At 43.3% G+C, this 17,454-nt stretch overlaps 2 protein-coding genes across 4 annotated transcripts; one reads left to right on the top strand and one right to left on the bottom strand.

Moving 5' to 3' along the window:
- The first annotated feature begins 5,131 nt into the window (after positions 1 to 5,131).
- On the top strand, positions 5,132 to 8,321 carry LOC109905837 (nuclear factor 7, brain). Its single transcript, XM_020503468.2, is given in 7 exon segments — positions 5,132 to 5,776; positions 5,989 to 6,084; positions 6,275 to 6,505; positions 6,931 to 6,953; positions 7,037 to 7,155; positions 7,370 to 7,789; positions 7,792 to 8,321. Coding segments are annotated over 7 exon segments (1,257 nt in total). The 5' UTR covers positions 5,132 to 5,545; the 3' UTR covers positions 7,929 to 8,321.
- Positions 8,322 to 8,873: 552 nt separating this feature from the next.
- On the bottom strand, positions 8,874 to 14,695 carry LOC109905836 (nuclear FMR1 interacting protein 2). Of its 3 annotated transcripts, none has more exons than XM_020503465.2 (4): positions 14,292 to 14,695; positions 11,283 to 12,922; positions 11,105 to 11,137; positions 8,874 to 10,986 (listed from the first exon to the last, which is right to left on the bottom strand). In XM_020503465.2, exons 2-4 carry the CDS (start codon positions 12,862 to 12,864, stop codon positions 10,931 to 10,933), a joined length of 1,671 nt encoding a protein of 556 aa, XP_020359054.1. In that variant the 5' UTR covers positions 12,865 to 12,922; positions 14,292 to 14,695; the 3' UTR covers positions 8,874 to 10,930. The 3 variants fall into 3 exon arrangements, with proteins under 3 accessions (XP_020359054.1, XP_020359056.1, XP_020359055.1); XM_020503467.2 differs by having other exon boundaries at positions 8,900 to 10,986; positions 14,263 to 14,695; XM_020503466.2 differs by lacking the exon at positions 14,292 to 14,695 and adding an exon at positions 13,765 to 14,253 and having other exon boundaries at positions 8,900 to 10,986.
- Positions 14,696 to 17,454: the final 2,759 nt, after the last annotated feature.

Here is a 17,454-nt window from a genome sequence, read left to right as displayed (position 1 = left end):
AGCCCGACAGGATGCTCTCGATTGTGCATCTGTAGAAGTTTGTGAGTGCTTTTGGTGATAAGCCGAATTTCTTCAGCCTCCTGAGGTTGAAGAGGCGCTGCTGCGCCTTCTTCACGATGCTGTCTGTGTGAGTGGACCAATTCAGTTTGTCTGTGATGTGTATGCCGAGGAACTTAAAACTTGCTACCCTCTCCACTACTGTTCCATCGATGTGGATAGGGGGGTGTTCCCTCTGCTGTTTCCTGAAGTCCACAATCATCTCCTTAGTTTTGTTGACGTTGAGTGTGAGGTTATTTTCCTGACACCACACTCCGAGGGCCCTCACCTCCTCCCTGTAGGCCGTCTCGTCGTTGTTGGTAATCAAGCCTACCACTGTTGTGTCGTCCACAAACTTGATGATTGAGTTGGAGGCGTGCGTGGCCACGCAGTCGTGGGTGAACAGGGAGTACGGGAGAGGGCTCAGAACGCACCCTTGTGGGGCCCCAGTGTTGAGGATCAGCGGGGAGATGTTGTTGCCTACCCTCACCACCTGGGGGCGGCCCGTCAGGAAGTCCAGTACCCAGTTGCACAGGGCGGGGTCGAGACCCAGGGTCTCGAGCTTGATGACGAGCTTGGAGGGTACTATGGTGTTGAATGCCGAGCTGTAGTCGATGAACAGCATTCTCACATAGGTATTCCTCTTGTCCAGATGGGCTAGGGCAGTGTGCAGTGTGGTTGAGATTGCATCGTCTGTGGACCTATTTGGGTGGTAAGCAAATTGGAGTGGGTCTAGGGTGTCAGGTAGGGTGGAGGTGATATGGTCCTTGACTAGTCTCTCAAAGCACTTCATGATGACGGATGTGAGTGCTACGGGGCGGTAGTCGTTTAGCTCAGTTACCTTAGCTTTCTTGGGAACAGGAACAATGGTGGCCCTCTTGAAGCATTTGGGAACAGCAGACTGGTATAGGGATTGATTGAATATGTCCGTAAACACACCTGCCAGCTGGTCTGCGCATGCTCTGAGGGCGCGGCTGGGGATGCCGTCTGGGCCTGCAGCCTTGCGAGGGTTAACACGTTTAAATGTCTTACTCACCTCGGCTGCAGTGAAGGAGAGACCGCATGTTTTCGTTGCAGGCCGTGTCAGTGGCACTGTATTGTCCTCAAAGCGGGCAAAAAAGTTATTTAGTCTGCCTGGGAACAAGACATCCTGGTCCGTGACTGGGCTGGATTTCTTCCTGTAGTCCGTGATTGACTGTAGACCCTGCCACATGCCTCTTGTGTCTGAGCCGTTGAATTGAGATTCTACTTTGTCTCTGTACTGACGCTTAGCTTGTTTGATAGCCTTGCGGAGGGAAAAGCTGCACTGTTTGTATTCGGTCATGTTACCAGACACCTTGCCCTGATTAAAAGCAGTGGTTCGCGCTTTCAGTTTCACACGAATGCTGCCATCAATCCACGGTTTCTGGTTAGGGAATGTTTTAATCGTTGCTATGGGAACGACATCTTCAACGCACGTTCTAATGAACTCGCACACCGAATCAGAGTATTCGTCAATATTGTTATCTGACGCAATACGAAACATGTCCCAGTCCACGTGATGGAAGCAGTCTTGGAGTGTGGAGTCAGCTTGGTCGGACCAGCGTTGGACAGACCTCAGCGTGGGAGCCTCTTGTTTTAGTTTCTGTCTGTAGGCACGGATCAACAAAATGGAGTCGTGGTCAGCTTTTCCAAAAGGGGGGCGGGGCAGGGCCTTATATGCGTCGCGGAAGTTAGAGTAACAATGATCCAAGGTCTTTCCACCCCTGGTTGCGCAATCGATATGCTGATAAAATTTAGGGAGTCTTGTTTTCAGATTAGCCTTGTTAAAATCCCCAGCTACAATGAATGCAGCCTCCGGATAAATCGTTTCCAGTTTGCAGAGAGTTAAATAAAGTTCGTTCAGAGCCATCGATGTGTCTGCTTGGGGGGGGATATATACGGCTGTGATTATAATCGAAGAGAATTCTCTTGGTAGATAATGCGGTCTACATTTGATTGTGAGGAATTCTAAATCAGGTGAACAGAAGGATTTGAGTTCGTGTATGTTTCTTTCATCACACCATGTCACGTTAGCCATAAGGCATACGCCCCCGCCCCTCTTCTTACCAGAAAGATGTTGGTTTCTGTCGGCGCGATGCGTGGAGAAACCCGTTGGCTGCACCGCCTCGGATAGCGTCTCTCCAGTGAGCCATGTTTCCGTGAAGCAAAGAACGTTAGAGTCTCTGATGTCCCTCTGGAATGCTACCCTTGCTCGGATTTCATCAACCTTGTTGTCAAGAGACTGGACATTGGCAAGAAGAATGCTAGGGAGTGGTGCACGGTGTGCCCGTCTCCGGAGTCTGACCAGAAGACCGCCTCGTTTCCCTCTTTTTCAGAGTCGCTGCATGGAATCCACTCCGTTGTCCTGTTTGTAAGGCAGAACACAGGATCCGCGTCGCGAAAAACATATTCTTGGTCGTACTGATGGTGAGTTGACGCTGATCTTATATTCAGTAGTTCTTCTCGACTGTATGTAATGAAACCTAAGATGACCTGGGGTACTAATGTAAGAAATAACACGTAAAAAAACAAAAAACTGCATAGTTTCCTAGGAACGCGAAGCGAGGCGGCCATCTCTGTCGGCGCCGGAAGTTAGCCTTTTATCAGAAGTTGAGGCAATTAAGGCTCACAAATATTCATGTTCACAATTAATAGAATCAACCATTTAGTGACAGTTCTGTGTTCAGAGCTTAATCTACTGATAAATATTCATAATGTATAAATATTATTGTTATGACAATGGTGTGAGGTACGACAATGGTATGATATTTTATTGTTTTATTGTTTCTTCAAATTTATTTATTTAATTTATTTATTTCACCTTTATTTAACCAGGTAGGCAAGTTGAGAACAAGTTCTCATTTACAATTGCGACCTGGCCAAGATAAAGCAAAGCAGTTCGACAGATACAACGACACAGAGTTACACGTGGAGTAAAACAAACATACAGTCAATAATACAGTATAAACAAGTCTATATACGATGTGAGCAAATGAGGTGAGATAAGGGAGGTAAAGGCAAAAAAAGGCCATGGTGGCAAAGTAAATACAATATAGCAAGTAAAACACTGGAATGGTAGATTTGCAGTGGAAGAATGTGCAAAGTAGATATAAAAATAATGGGGTGCAAAGGAGCCAAATAAATACAGTAGGGGAAGAGGTAGTTGTTTGGGCTAAATTATAGGTGGGCTATGTACAGGTGCAGTCATCTGTGAGCTGCTCTGACAGTTGGTGCTTAAAGCTAGTGAGGGAGATAAGTGTTTCCAGTTTCAGAGATTTTTGTAGTTCGTTCCAGTCATTGGCAGCAGAGAACTGGAAGGAAAAGCGTCCGAAGGAGGAATTGGCTTTGGGGGTGACCAGAGAGATATACCTGCTGGAGCGCGTGCTACGAATAATCTACATGAATAATCTAACTAAGAGTATCAATGGATAAACACTCAATGCAAGACAAAATATCATCTTTGCCCATAGGAGGAGATTAGCTACACTGCCATGTGCTGCTAGTTTTAGAGGCCATTAATAAAACAACCCAGTACCCATGCGGCCAAAGAAAGAATTGGTTTTGGGGGTGACTAGAGAGATATACCTGCTGGAGCGTGTGCTACAGGTGGGAGATGCTATGGTGACCAGCGAGCTGAGATAAGGGGGGACTTTACCTAGCACGGTCTTGTAGATGACATGGAGCCAGTGGGTTTGGCGACGGGTATGAAGCGAGGGCTAGCCAACGAGAGCGTACACGTCGCAATGGTGGGTAGTATATGGGGCTTTGGTGACAAAACGGTTTGCACTGTGATAGACTGCATCCAATTTGTTGAGTAGGGTATTGGAGGCTATTTTGTAAATGACATCGCCAAAGTCGAGGATTGGTAAGATGGTCAGTTTTACAAGGGTATGTTTGGCAGCATAAGTGAAGGATGCTTTGTTGCGAAATAGGAAGCCAATTCTAGATTTAACTTTGGATTGGAGATGCTTGATATGGGTCTGGAAGGAGAGTTTACAGTCTAACCAGACACCTAAGTATTTGTAGTTGTCCACGTATTCTAAGTCAGAGCCGTCCAGAGTAGTGATGTTGGACAGGCGGGCAGGTGCAGGTAGCGATCGGTTGAAGAGCATGCATTTAGTTTTACTTGTATTTAAGAGCAATTGGAGGCCACGGAAGGAGAGTTGTATGGCATTGAAGCTTGCCTGGAGGGTTGTTAACACAGTGTCCAAAGAAGGGCCAGAAGTATACAGAATGGTGTCGTCTGCGTAGAGGTGGATCAGAGAATGAAAGATGTACACCTTAACACTGCTTCTACATGCATTACAGACCTGCCTATTTGGGAAAAAGGATAACATAAATAAATATGAAATAGGTATTTTTCACAAATCCTCAATCCTCAACATGACAAGAGGAGGGAGATGCTTTGGAAGTCCCATGCCAGCCTGCCTCACACCATAATTACACACAGTAGTCATTATGGCCTCAAACACTTACACGGTGGTCCAGGTTAAAGGGCCAGGACCTTGTCCTCTTCCCACACAGAAACATGGCAAAGACCCTCTGTCCCTCTGACGGTGGTAATAGGGAGAAAATGGGTCAACCCCGAGACAATAGATGTAGTTGACATCCTGCAATTAAAACAATAAAAACTATTGACCTCTGAACAACCTAACCTCCAATCAAATTGCTAAAATTACATGATGCAAAAATAATCTGCTCTAGAGAAAAAAAGTTGTATTTTCATTCATAGATTCCTTTCCAGATGATTTGAATGAATTAAGTTATTGTACACAAAAAGCGCTATAAGGTAAATTATTCATTGTAAAGGGCAGTGTGTCTTCAAAACACAAGCTGTGAAACCTTGACTGCCCTCCAGTGGTTAACTTGGAAATAAACAAGGAACTTGAGACCTTCACACACAAACCCTCAACATCTACCACTAACATAATTTAGGGGGTAGTCAGCCCCTCTTCACAATAATTGAAGCAAGAAACATTAACAAATTAGTTTCTTTGCTATGATATATTATGTACAGACTTTTGCGTAAGTGTGTGTAGCTGCGAAGCTCCTCCCCTCATACACATGTAATATACAGAATGCAGGAAGTATTTTTTACAGGAAGTAAACACAGCACTCTTTGACAGAACTCTATTTATTTGCCTGTTTTGTACAACAAAGGGCAATGTACATGATACAGGACCTTTCAGATCACTTACTGGAGGAGATGAGTACATCCTTTAGTTTATAGTCTTATAGTAGATGTCTGCTACCAAACAAGGGTGAGTCTTTAAAAGTGAAAGTTAACTGATTCCTAACAGTGGGGCATTACGAGTGTGACTGAGAAAATGGCCTCCCAGAAGACGATCTCTCCTGTCCTGTGTGCTTAAACATCTTCAGTGATCCTGTCCTCCTATCATGTAGCCACAGCTTCTGTAAAGCCTGTCTACAGGAGTACTGGAGACTGAGAGGATTTCAGGAATGTCCCGTTTGTAGGGAAGTATTTTCAATGGGTAATCCACTCTGTAACCGGGCTCTAAAGAACCTGTGTGAGGCTGTTTTAAAGGAAAGGAGTCAGACCGTTTCAGACGGGTCTGAGGTGCTCTGCAGTCTGCATGGTGAGAAACTCAAGCTCTTCTGTATGGAGGATCAAGAGCCCATTTGTGTGGTTTGTCGTGATTCAAGGAAACATAAAAAGCATGACTGCATCCCCATACAGGAAGCTGTACAGGAACATAAGGTAGGATTATTTGGTAGTGGCAAAAAAAATACCTTGCAGTAGTTTTTTCTATTTGGATTATTTTGTAACATGTAGCACTATTTTGTGGTACTTTACAATAGTTGGTGCTAAGATACAGCTTGTGAAATCTGTTTTTTACTCTTAACCAAATGTCTTTCCTACACAGCAATTTCACAGAGTAACACGTTTGTGAATCCCATGTTTAATTTCAGGTGAAACTCAAGACTATATTGAACCCCCTAAAAGATAAACTGAGGCTTCTTAATAAAATCAAACTCACCTGTTCTAAAACAGCAAAACATATCAAGGTATGAAATTTCAGTATTGATGCAACAACATTGTACTAATTTTGGCTAGTTTGTTGACAACTCAGTTCTAGATCATCATCATACTGTAACAGAAGACTGAGGTGAAGCCATTTTGATTGGATGCCGTCAGCGGTGGGTGCCGTCAGCGGTGGATACAGTATGTCTTAGATTTTCCTCTCACTGTTTCCAGATCCAAGCCCAGTACACAGAGAGGCAGATTATGGAGCAGTTTAAAAAGCTGTACCAGTTTCTGTGAGAGGAAGAGGCCACCAGGATAGATGCAGTGAGGATGGAAGAGGTGCAGAAGAGTCACGAGATGAAGAACAAGATAATAGAGATGAACAGAAAAATATCATCACTTTCAGACACAATCAAAGCCATCGAACAACAGCTGAGAGTTGAAGACGTCTCATTCTTGCAGGTAAACAGCTGATTTTATGAGTCGATATTGTATATTGTAGCAATCCTTCCTATATGAGCCACGTTACAATTCCCACCAAGTGGGTTAACCCTATTGGTGCAATGTGTAGTTTGCCTTTCATGTCAGAGACCCGGGTTCACTTCTCTGCGCCACCATTCACTACATTGGTGTCAGAAGTGGGAATGCACAGTCCAGAATGTGTGAGGGGACTAAGTAGTCAATGCATGTTCCTTCCTGTTTGGAGGGGGCAATATAGCAATCATCACTATATGAGCCAATTTACAATTCCTACCAAGTAGGAATGCATAGGTGCCTTTCACGCCAGTGACCTGTTTGCTGCCCTGCCCTTCTCTACAGTATTATTTACTGTTTATTTTATTGATAACACTGATTTGCATCTCACCTGCTTTCTTGTTCCTCTTCAGAACTACAAGGCCTCTGTGAAAAGGTAAGTAATCTTAATCCTGTATCTCCTCTCTGTGGTTCAGAACCCATCATCAGAGCAGTATTGAACACTAAATGTTCCTCCAGAGCCCAGCACCCACTGCCGGATGCAGAGAGGGTTTCCAGAGCGCTGATAGAAGTGGCCAAACACCTGGGCAACCTGCAGTTCAGAGTCTGGGTGAAGATGCAAGGGATTGTTCATTACAGTGAGTGTTTTACAGCAACAACAAAAATGTTTTAGTCTGCGCCTTGTTCTTAGTCCTAGAACAGGATCTGTAAAAGGCAAATTCAGATGAAATCCAGTAGTGTTCTGAATAATAATAAAAACAATATTATTCTTTCTATTGCAATGCTCATATTTAGATGTTAGTCTCTCAATTAAACTTGTGGGTAATTTCTAGAGTTAAAATCTCTCATCAGCTCCTGTAATCCTGGACCCCAATACTGCAGGCACACGTCTCATTCTGTCTGAGGACTTGACCAGCTTAAGGGTTGCTGATAGAGCACTACAGCTTCCTGACAACCCAGAGAGGATTGATGGATGTGTTCTAGGCTCTGAGGGTTTTAACTCAGGAACACACAGCTGGGATATTGAGAATTTGGATGGTCACTATTGGGCTGTAGGTGTGACCACTATGCATGCCAACAGGCCTAATAATTGTAGCGGTATGCCAAATGAATCCTGGGGTGTTTGGACTACTTGTGATGTATACCTAGAAATGTCCCCACAGCCAAATCTCCATCACCTCACAGATCACTTTCCCCAAAAGATGAGAGTGCATCTGGACTGGGCCAAGGGAAAGCTGTCATTCTTTGACCTTGATAAAAACACACACATACACACACCTTCACAAAGACAGTCTACCCTATATTTCAGCATGATAAAACATTGAGGATCTTACCAGTGAAGACCAGTGTGACAACAGTTAAACTATTCCATCAGTTTGTGCTGTATTTAACTGCCACAACACTTTCTTAGCACTCTACGCATAGTCCTTAGTGTTGAAGAGGTGTGCATTGGTCTTTTCTCCACTATCTTTGACACAAACTCGGCTCTATAACAATGGATTCTGACCCTGGTCTTATCAACAGGTGAACTAATCAAATTGTTCATGTATCACTCTTTATGTAGCCTAATGTTGATATTTTGTATTGATTGATCCAGTAAAAGCATTTTGATTGCTGTGGATGTTTCTCTATTGTCAGAATGCTGTGTGTATGGTAAATCTGTATTCTTGCTCTGTCTGGTCAGTCACATCTGTGATGTTGACCTTCATTCATTATCAGTAAACTATATTTTACTTCCTTACCAAAAGCATGTCTAACTGCATACAAATGTCAACTAGGTTTTATTAATACAATGTGAAACAAATTGTGTTTCCCTTATTTATCTCCTGTTAAGTTTCACAATTTCCAGTATGTTAGTCTCCAAACATCACATCTAACAGGAGGCACCGACAGCAAGAACAGAACTGGTCTCTGTTAAAGTACCTCCATTTTCAGATGTCTGTCCTCTTTCTCACTGACACGCTCATGCCATTGGTAAAGGGGGGTGTTGAGCTATGACTCAAACATCCTTGTCTAACCACTGTAGTGGAACATGCACAACATGTTTAAAAACTGTTAGGTCCACTAGTATTACTCTATACCACTCAAACTCAACTCTAAACCTCAACACCAGTTCCACTGGTGAAAATGCTTGAACTGGCTTCAAGGTCCAGAGTTGGTAAGAGTTGAATACCCCTGCTCTATACCTTCCTGGCTTTGTGCGAGTCTCTCTTAATCCATTCAAACCTCAGATCTTGAGACGAGGAAAAACTACTAATGTATGGAAATTAAAATGGGACTGATTTCATTTAAAGGGTAGTTATTGTAAATAGACTTGAGTGTAGCCGTAAGTCATTTAAAATAAGAATACAGGAAGTTTCAGCTAATCACATTTTTAATAGATTTAGAAACTGACAACTTGTTAATCCTTAGCAGAACTACAGCAGGAAAAGAAAATTGAGCAACAATTAACGTAACTTAATACATGACAGTATGAACAGTCGACAACATGGCACAACTTCTAAATACACTGTACTGTAGTATAATTTTAGTACCAAATGCAAACGTCAGAGCTATTAAATTTCTTTCTAATATTTGAATTGCGATTTAGAGGGACACAAACTAAAGGAATTAAGATGCCATAAATTAACCATTCAGTCAAATACAGACTTATATTTTCACATTAACCCTGACAATTAAAACACTGACCTAAAAAGTGTGACCCAGTCTGAGAAACCAACCTAAAGAAAGTTAGTTATAATTCTCAAACTGATCACAGCCTGACAATCCCCAGAAGTGAAATTAAGAGTAAGTAAAGATCTAATTTAAAACCCAAGGATAGACAGACTGTTCAAAGATGTACTCTGGCTTAGTTTGGCATGGTTGAGTATTAACATGGACAAAACTTGTCAATAACTATATTACATCAAACAGACTGTCCTACTTAAAGGTGCTGTAATTGTTAGGGGCCAAAGAGTTGGCTGGTATAGAGATTTAATTTAGTTAACTAAATTAAATCGATAAATCTACATTTAAAGTGGTGATCAGTTATCATAATGTAGGCTGATTAAATTCACGTATGGGGACTCGGGAGGGAAAACTCCTCAACTAACAGTCTCAGAAAGGACTGTTCCTTTCCCTATGAATAAGAAATACTAACAATTCTCCTCTGAAGGTGAAACAGACTTGAGAAAAATCGGTCCTAAATTTACACTAAATCCTGCATTGATGTCAATAGGAGATTTGTAACACGAACATTTGCATAGTTCTGGTTAAAATACTGCCCTGTATGAATCTCTAGAGAGTTCCTACAGTGGTCACTGCCTAAGTGCCAATCCTGTGCGAAATCCAATGAGAAAGACTCCCTAGAACTTCAAAAACTAAATGTTAAAAGAAAATGTACACAAATATGGGGCACTCATTGGAGCATTGAGATGGTACGTAGATGTAGCATGTTAAGCATAACCTGGATTTATAAACTGGATGATTAACAGAAAACATAAAAATGAAAAAGTATAGCCTCTGCACAGTGTTGGTAACCACCACCACACATCCTGAGAAAAACATCCCAAAAAAACAGTCCGGTATTAACAGAGCCCAAAGGATTTAAACAGAACTTTGAGCCAGTACAGACCTAGGCCTCAATGGGAGAAGGATGCATATTCTCATAATTTGAACAAGTTCCATCTATCTACCCACCCAATGACCTGGGATTTCAAATTAGTGTAATTCTGTTAAAAGGTAAAAATAACATGTGAAACAAAAGTCCCAAAAATATATATGTTTTGCAGGAGCTTACAAAAGCCTTCCCCATGATATTTGGTTGCTTGCATTTAACCTAGAATACAAGCAGAAAACACCAACTTGTTTTCACCTTGCAGCACACGGTTTACACATCTAGAAGGCAACCATTCTAAAACGTTCAAACCTTTCCCATTTAATTCAGTCTGAATTCAAAATTACACACCTGTGATAACTTAAAGGTCAAATATGAACATTTTGAATTCCGAAAGAAATCAAAATGTTTCATCTTCCAAGACAGGCTGAGAGTATCCTGTGATTCCAAAGATGTGGCGGGAATGCAGAGGTGGTGATTGACTGTCTGAGCATCCCACGTCACTTAATGTCCTCAACAAGCCTCTCTCTGAACATGGGAATTGAGAGCGAAATGCATGAGTCAGTCTTGCTGACACGTTTCCTGTCAAACAGTTTTGTTCCCCCACTGTTCAACCAACCTGTAATCTCCCGAATGACAGTATCCCTGTAAGAGGCTCATTGTGGTCTCTGTCGCTGCTATACTGTGCCTGACCCCCCCCCCCCCCCCCCCTCTATACAGCACAAGCTGCTCACATCAAGTTAGTCCTGCACATGAGTCTCAGAAAGGAGAGGGAACCAATTCATGAGGCAGCGGCCAGGAGAGGGCGTAGCACTCAGTCATGACTTAACAGGCCCATCCTTGGACTGCTCATAGAACACAACTCCTTTTGAATCTAGACGGAGGGAAGTAGGACACGTCAGATTTGCTTAGCTCAAACATACTATACCAATAAGGCTTTTCGGGTTCTTGAAAATCTCTCCACAATCATACAGCAGGAATTACAAGCTTACCTTGTTTTTGTAAATTCTGAATATATTCAATCTCTGTAAAAATATAAAAACAATGTTTAATACAGTGAGAGATTGATAATACAGTAGTTATACATGCACCATTCTCTTTCTGTTCTAAGGACCAGCCATAGCAGGACAATTGTTTTACTTTGAATGATCAGAGGCAACAGCTACCTACCTTTAGTGTGATAGATAACAGCAGCTTTTAGATCGAACGCCCCCCAAGATCTTGAGTCACAACCCTTGTGGTGGCTGTGCTCCTTCACCAGAGCAGACACAGGATGAGCAGGGGAGGCAAGAGGCAACTCAGCACCAGGGTCCTTAGAAGAGGACACTACGGCACATCTATTCCCAGCCTCACCAATCAGAGTGTCTGTGCCAGAGGCTTGGCCTCCCAGCGCAGCATCAGGGCCAGGAGCCAAGTGAGGGTCTGATTTCCCAACACTGCTATGGACTTCGGACATAGTTTGTTTGTCCTGCTTGTAAGCTCTTGGGAAGAGGGGCTTGTCAGGTCTCAGAGAGGAGATGGCAGAGACCTGCAGAGGCAAAGCTGTAGGGCCACCTCCCTGAAAGGTGATCTCCACGATCTGGCCTTTCAAGGCTGGCTTCCCCACTGCCGGCCACACCTCGGGCCCTGCACTGGGCTCGTTGATGAACGACAGCCCCCACTGGTTCTGGAAAATGTCCACCAGAGCTTTGGGATTTGTCTTAGAGGCAGGTGAGTCCACTTGGTGGGCGCTGGGGAGGGCTGGTTGCATATTTGAAGTGGCCAGGGGGTAAACAAGGAGACTGGGCTTTCTCAGTTCTCTGGTAGTAACGGAGGAGGTGCCCGACATATTAGTGCCGTTGCTGGACAAGGATGATTCATTCTCCCACTTGCGGGGAAGGGAGACATGCATTGCTCCAGTGCAAACAGTAGTGGTGAAAAGTGGCGCAGGGAGGGGGCAGCTATTCCCCTCTCCAGATAGGAGTCCATTGGTGAAGCTAGGGGAGGTGATGGTTTTGACAGCAGACATGGGGACTTGGGAGAGTCTGGTGGGCACCTGGGACTGGGGAGTGGAGGTGTCACCTGCTTTGTTTAGATTCTCTTTCACTTTACTTGCATAACTGACCTTGGGCACTGTTTTGGCACTACTATTGTCCACAGGAAAGACAGGGGGTGGTTTAAAGAGGGTCCATGAATCCTTCTTTGTGGAGGTAAGCTTAGCTTTGCTTAGTCTGTCTTCCAGCTTTTTAACAGAGCCTGCAACAGCCTTGCCGTCAGAGTTGTTACAGTGTAGTTCACCAACCTGAGCCACAGGTGGGACACTTGTGATGGAAATGGGAGACTGTGAGCCTGCTGCTGTATCAGCAGCCTCTGGAGTGTGAGGCTCCGTGTCATGTTTATTAGTGACCATAACTGCCTGAAGCGTAGCCTTCTCCTGCCGAGCAGTCACACTCTCCTCTGCCATTGCACTCCGCTGAGCCCAGCGTTTCTTGGGAGTGATGTATCCACTCTCAGAACCACTGCCACCACTGTCTGGTCCAGGCATGCTGCGGTAGCCGTTAGCATACAGGTCAGGTTTGAGGAGCACAACGCCATTTGTTAAAGCAATGGACTCGCTCTTGCCATCACGTGTTTTCAACTCTGAAGGCGTGTCATTTTTGCAATTCATACTGTTCTTAAAATGGTTATTGCTACTGGCTTTTGTGTGAGTGGCGAGGAGCTTCCAGGGAGGTTTGGGATTCAAGTTGTTTGCTGCTTGAGTAATGAAGGGCATCCACAGGAACAGAAGGGGTGTTCTCTCTCCACTGGGCTTCCATTTATTTTTCCATTACCTGATGACATGACAAGAAAATACACAATAACAATCAAATATACTGTACTTGCATAGAGTAGACCTACATTTGTTAAACTATCTTCACCCAAAAGAATACGCCTGTTTTGTCTATGTCCATAACAATACAGGCTATCCAATGAAGTCGTAGGGGTAAACTGATGCCACATTTCCTACAGACAATTCAAAATCTGATATTGAAAGTGTTAATGAATGAGTATTTTTAAATTTATTTTAAACATGAATACATTTGAAAGAAAGTCAATCCCGCTCACATGACTTGATACATGTCATTGCCAATACTAGCCAGCAGATCTGATCTTGCTTACAATGGCACTAGGGTCAGACAGCATTCCTCTGTATATTAGGAAAAGTTACCTCAATCTAAGGATGAAAAATGCTTTGTACTCCAAAGTCCCATTATCCCAACTGCTACACCAAGAAGATTGAACAACAGCTAGTTTAGTAGCAGTCATTCAATCTTCTCGTGGAACAGTTGGGATACTGGGACAATTCTGAGTACAATGCATTCATCATCCCTGGATTGAGGTACGTTTTCTGAGCTATATCTTCAGCGGCTCCTTGGGGTCCTAATATACACAGGAATACCGTCCGACCATAGACATAGTACAGCTGTAAGCAAGTGGGTCGGATCTACTGGCTGTGCCAATGATGCCAGAGAAGATCAAGTGACAAGAGCAACAGGCCCCAAAATAACGATAGCTATTAGCTAGCTGCGATAGAATTGAAAAACAGCTGATCAAACACATTTACCATTGATGCCAACACTCAGACCATAACTCTTACAATTACATAAACGTAGGAAAAAAAGTTGCTGTTTACCGTAGCAAGCTAATGATAATAGCCAATGTTACTTAATTAGCTAATGTTAACGGAACATTCCAGAGAAGCCGGTTCGTGTTGCAATGACGTTAGATAACGCATTATCTACATTCGCAAAGGCTAACATTAGCAAAAGTGACACTCAGCTGACTAACGTTAGTATCAGGTAATTACATCGGATTTGTTCGCTGGCACATTTCTTAAATCATTTCTGGCTTACAATGCTGCCAACTAACGTTAGCTAGTTAACTACGTTAGCTGTCCGGTTATTAGACGGTGCACAAGGTCAATGTCCAGCGAACTGTCGTTAGCTAGCCAACGTTCACTAATTTAGTTAACCGTACCAATCTAGATAACTAACTAAACACTCACTAACAACGATCTCTAAAAAAAACGAATTAGCCAACGGGCTAGCTCATGTTTTATATAATAGCTAGCTGTGTAGTTAGCTAGCTGCAAGCTGGCTAGTGACGGCTCAAAAGTTTGTTGCTACAGTACTGTAGTAGATTATGGAGGGACATTCGGACCCGTTTACTCCGTCTGCGCTTCCTCGTACTGGTGCTGTTGATCATTTTCTACCCATGCGTTCGGTGGACCGGGGTGACTCTCGTCTACATGCTTCAAACATCCCTCAGATAACCATCCATCGGTCCGGTCCTCCATTGAAGTGCAAATTAAATGCAAATCCACGAAGGCTGCTTCCCCTGTTAAACTAGCTAGCTAGCCAGTAGCATAGCCAAAACATTCCCAATCAACGCCCATGACTTCATTTCTAGGCTACGTTTGGGCGTGTACAAGAGGATCATTTGTATCAAGTCGGTGACCTTTCAGTGTGTTGCATTATGGGGTTTAACAATTGTCCGGCTTGCGCATAAATTTGTAATTTGTAATTCTACAGCCATTGCCTGCATTGTGGGAGGCTCCATTGCCATTCAATCATTAGGATGTTTTTGTTTGACCGACGCGAACGTGACTGAAACAGGAACCAACTTTGCTGCGATTCATGTATACAGTGGACACGGACAAATGCATGTAATAGTTGATGCTCTCTCAATCACTCATTGATTGTACAATGTACACAAGTGTGACTTCAGTAGGTATAATTTCAGTTTGTGAGTGTGTGATATTGGGGTTGGAACCATTATTTCGACATTATAAAGAACAACAAGATATATTATAAATATATCAAATTTCAGCCAGACCGCCCAGCAAATCCGAGCCACCTACACACCCGACCCCCACCAGTTTAGTCAAGAACTGAACTTTCTCACAACACAAGTTCCTTCCCAAGGTATGGGAAACAAAAGTTTAATGAAAACACACAGAAATAGTACACCCTCCATATAATTCATATCATATGACCAATAGTACTGTAGAGATATGTTTACTTGTACACAGTATAGCTGGGTCACCCTGCCCTGCCCCTAGTGGTCCATGGCCCTGTAGTGCCCCAACCCAAACACACCCCACTCAGCTTTAGGATCTTGGTGAAACATTCATTATTGGTTTCAGGTGTGTTAGGCCAAGGCCAGAGTGACCACACAGGACAGCAGACCCCCAGGACCAGGACTGAGCAGCCCAGCGGCTAGGGATTGCCTAAATAGGTACACTACTGTTAAAAAGTTTGGGGTCACTTAGAAATGTCCTTGTTTATGAAAGAAAATTATTTGTTTGTCCATTAAAATAACATACATTTGATCAGAAATACAGTTTAGACATTGTTAATGTTGTAATTGGCTATTGTAGCTGAAAACGGCAGATTTTTTATGGAATATCTACATAGGCGTACAGAGGCCCATAATCAGCAACCATCACTCTTGTGTTCCAATGGCACGTTGTGTTAGCTAATCCAAGTTTATCATTTTAAAAGGCTAATTGATCATTAGAAAACCCTTTTGTTAGCACAGCTGACAACTGTGGTGCTGATTAAAGAAGCAATACAACTGGCCTCCTTTAGACTAGTTGAGTATCTGGAGCATCAGCATTTGTGGGTTCGATTACAGGCTCAAAATGGCCCGAAACAAAGACCTTTCTTCTTCACAGAACAGCACAAACGGGCTCTAAACAGAATAGAAAGAGGAGTGGCCCCGGTGCACAACTGAGCAAGAGGACAAGTACATTAGAGTGTCTAGCTTGAGAAACAGACACCTCACAAGTCCTCAACTGGCAGCGTCATGAAATAGTACCCGCACAACACCAGTCTCAACATCAACAGTGAAGAGGTGACTCCGGGATGCTGGCCTTCTAGGCAGAGTTGCAAAGAAAAAGCCATATCTCAGACTGGCCAATAAAAATAAAAGATTAAGATGGGCAAAAGAACACAGACACTGGACAGAAGAAGATAGGGACAAAAGTGTTATGGACAGACAAATCTAAGTTTGAGGTATTTGGATCACAAAGAACATTCGTGAGAGGCAGAAAAAAATTGAAAGATGCTGGAGGAGTGCATAACGCCATCTGTCAACCATGGTGGAGGCAATATTTTTATTTATTTTATTTTTATTTCACCTTTATTTAACCAGGTAGGCAAGTTGAGAACAAGGTGTCATTTACAATTGCGACCTGGCCAAGATAAAGCAAAACAGTTCGACACATACAATGACACAGAGTTACACATGGAGTAAAACAAACATACAGTCAATAATACAGTATAAACAAGTCTATATACGATGTGAGCAAATGAGGTGAGATAAGGGAGGTAAAGGCAAAAAAAGGCCATGGTGGCAAAGTAAATACAATATAGCAAGTAAAACACTGGAATGGTAGATTTGCAGTGGAAGAATGTGCAAAGTAGATATAAAAATAATGGGGTGCAAAGAAGCAAAATAAATCAAATAAATACAGTAGGGGAAGAGGTAGTTGTTTGGGCTAAATTATAGGTGGGCTATGTACAGGTGCAGTAATCTGTGAGCTGCTCTGACAGTTGGTGCTTAAAGCTAGTGAGGGAGATAAGTGTTTCCAGTTTCAGAGATTGTTGTAGTTCGTTCCAGTCATTGGCAGCAGAGAACTGGAAGGAGAGGCGGCCAAAGAAAGAATTGGTTTTGGGGGTGACCAGAGAGATATACCTGCTAGAGCGCGTGCTACAGGTGGGTGATGCTATGGTGACCAGCGAGCTGAGATAAGGGGGGACTTTACCTAGCACGGTCTTGTAGATGACATGGAGCCAGTGGGTTTGGCGACGGGTATGAAGCGAGGGCTAGCCAACGAGAGCGTACAGGTCGCAATGGTGGGTAGTATATGGGGCTTTGGTGACAAAACGGATTGCACTGTGATAGACTGCATCCAATTTGTTGAGTAGGGTATTGGAGGCTATTTTGTAAATGACATCGCCGAAGTCGAGGATTGGTAGGATGGTCATTTTTACAAGGGTATGTTTGGCAGCATGAGTGAAGGATGCTTTGTTGCGAAATAGGAAGCCAATTCTAGATTTAACTTTGGATTGGAGATGTTTGGTGTGGGACTGGAAGGAGAGTTTACAGTCTAACCAGACACCTAAGTATTTGTAGTTTTCCACATATTGTAAGTCAGAACCGTCCAGAGTAGTGATGTTGGACGGGCGGACAGGTGCAGGCAGCGATCGGTTGAAGAGCATGCATTTAGTTTTACTTGTATTTAAGAGCAATTGGAGGCCACGGAAGGAGAGTTGTAATGGCATTGAAGCTTGCCTGGAGGGTTGTTAACACAGTGTCC

The sequence above is a fragment of the Oncorhynchus kisutch genome, linkage group LG15 (genome assembly GCF_002021735.2).
Source record: "Oncorhynchus kisutch isolate 150728-3 linkage group LG15, Okis_V2, whole genome shotgun sequence".
NCBI lineage: Eukaryota > Metazoa > Chordata > Actinopteri > Salmoniformes > Salmonidae > Oncorhynchus > Oncorhynchus kisutch.
Note: the sequence above shows the minus strand (reverse complement) of the source record. Positions and strands in the feature narration are given on the sequence as shown.

Bases quoted from the DNA above. Each gene is read 5' to 3' on its own strand.
- LOC109905836 (XM_020503465.2), bottom strand. From the start codon at position 12,864: ATGCCCTTCATTACTCAAGCAGCAAACAACTTGAATCCCAAACCTCCC. The intron at 11,138-11,282 runs GTAGGTAGCTGT...ATATTTTTACAG, and splicing joins TGTTATCTATCACACTAAAG to AGATTGAATATATTCAGAAT. The intron at 10,987-11,104 runs GTAAGCTTGTAA...CCCTCCGTCTAG, and splicing joins TCAGAATTTACAAAAACAAG to ATTCAAAAGGAGTTGTGTTC.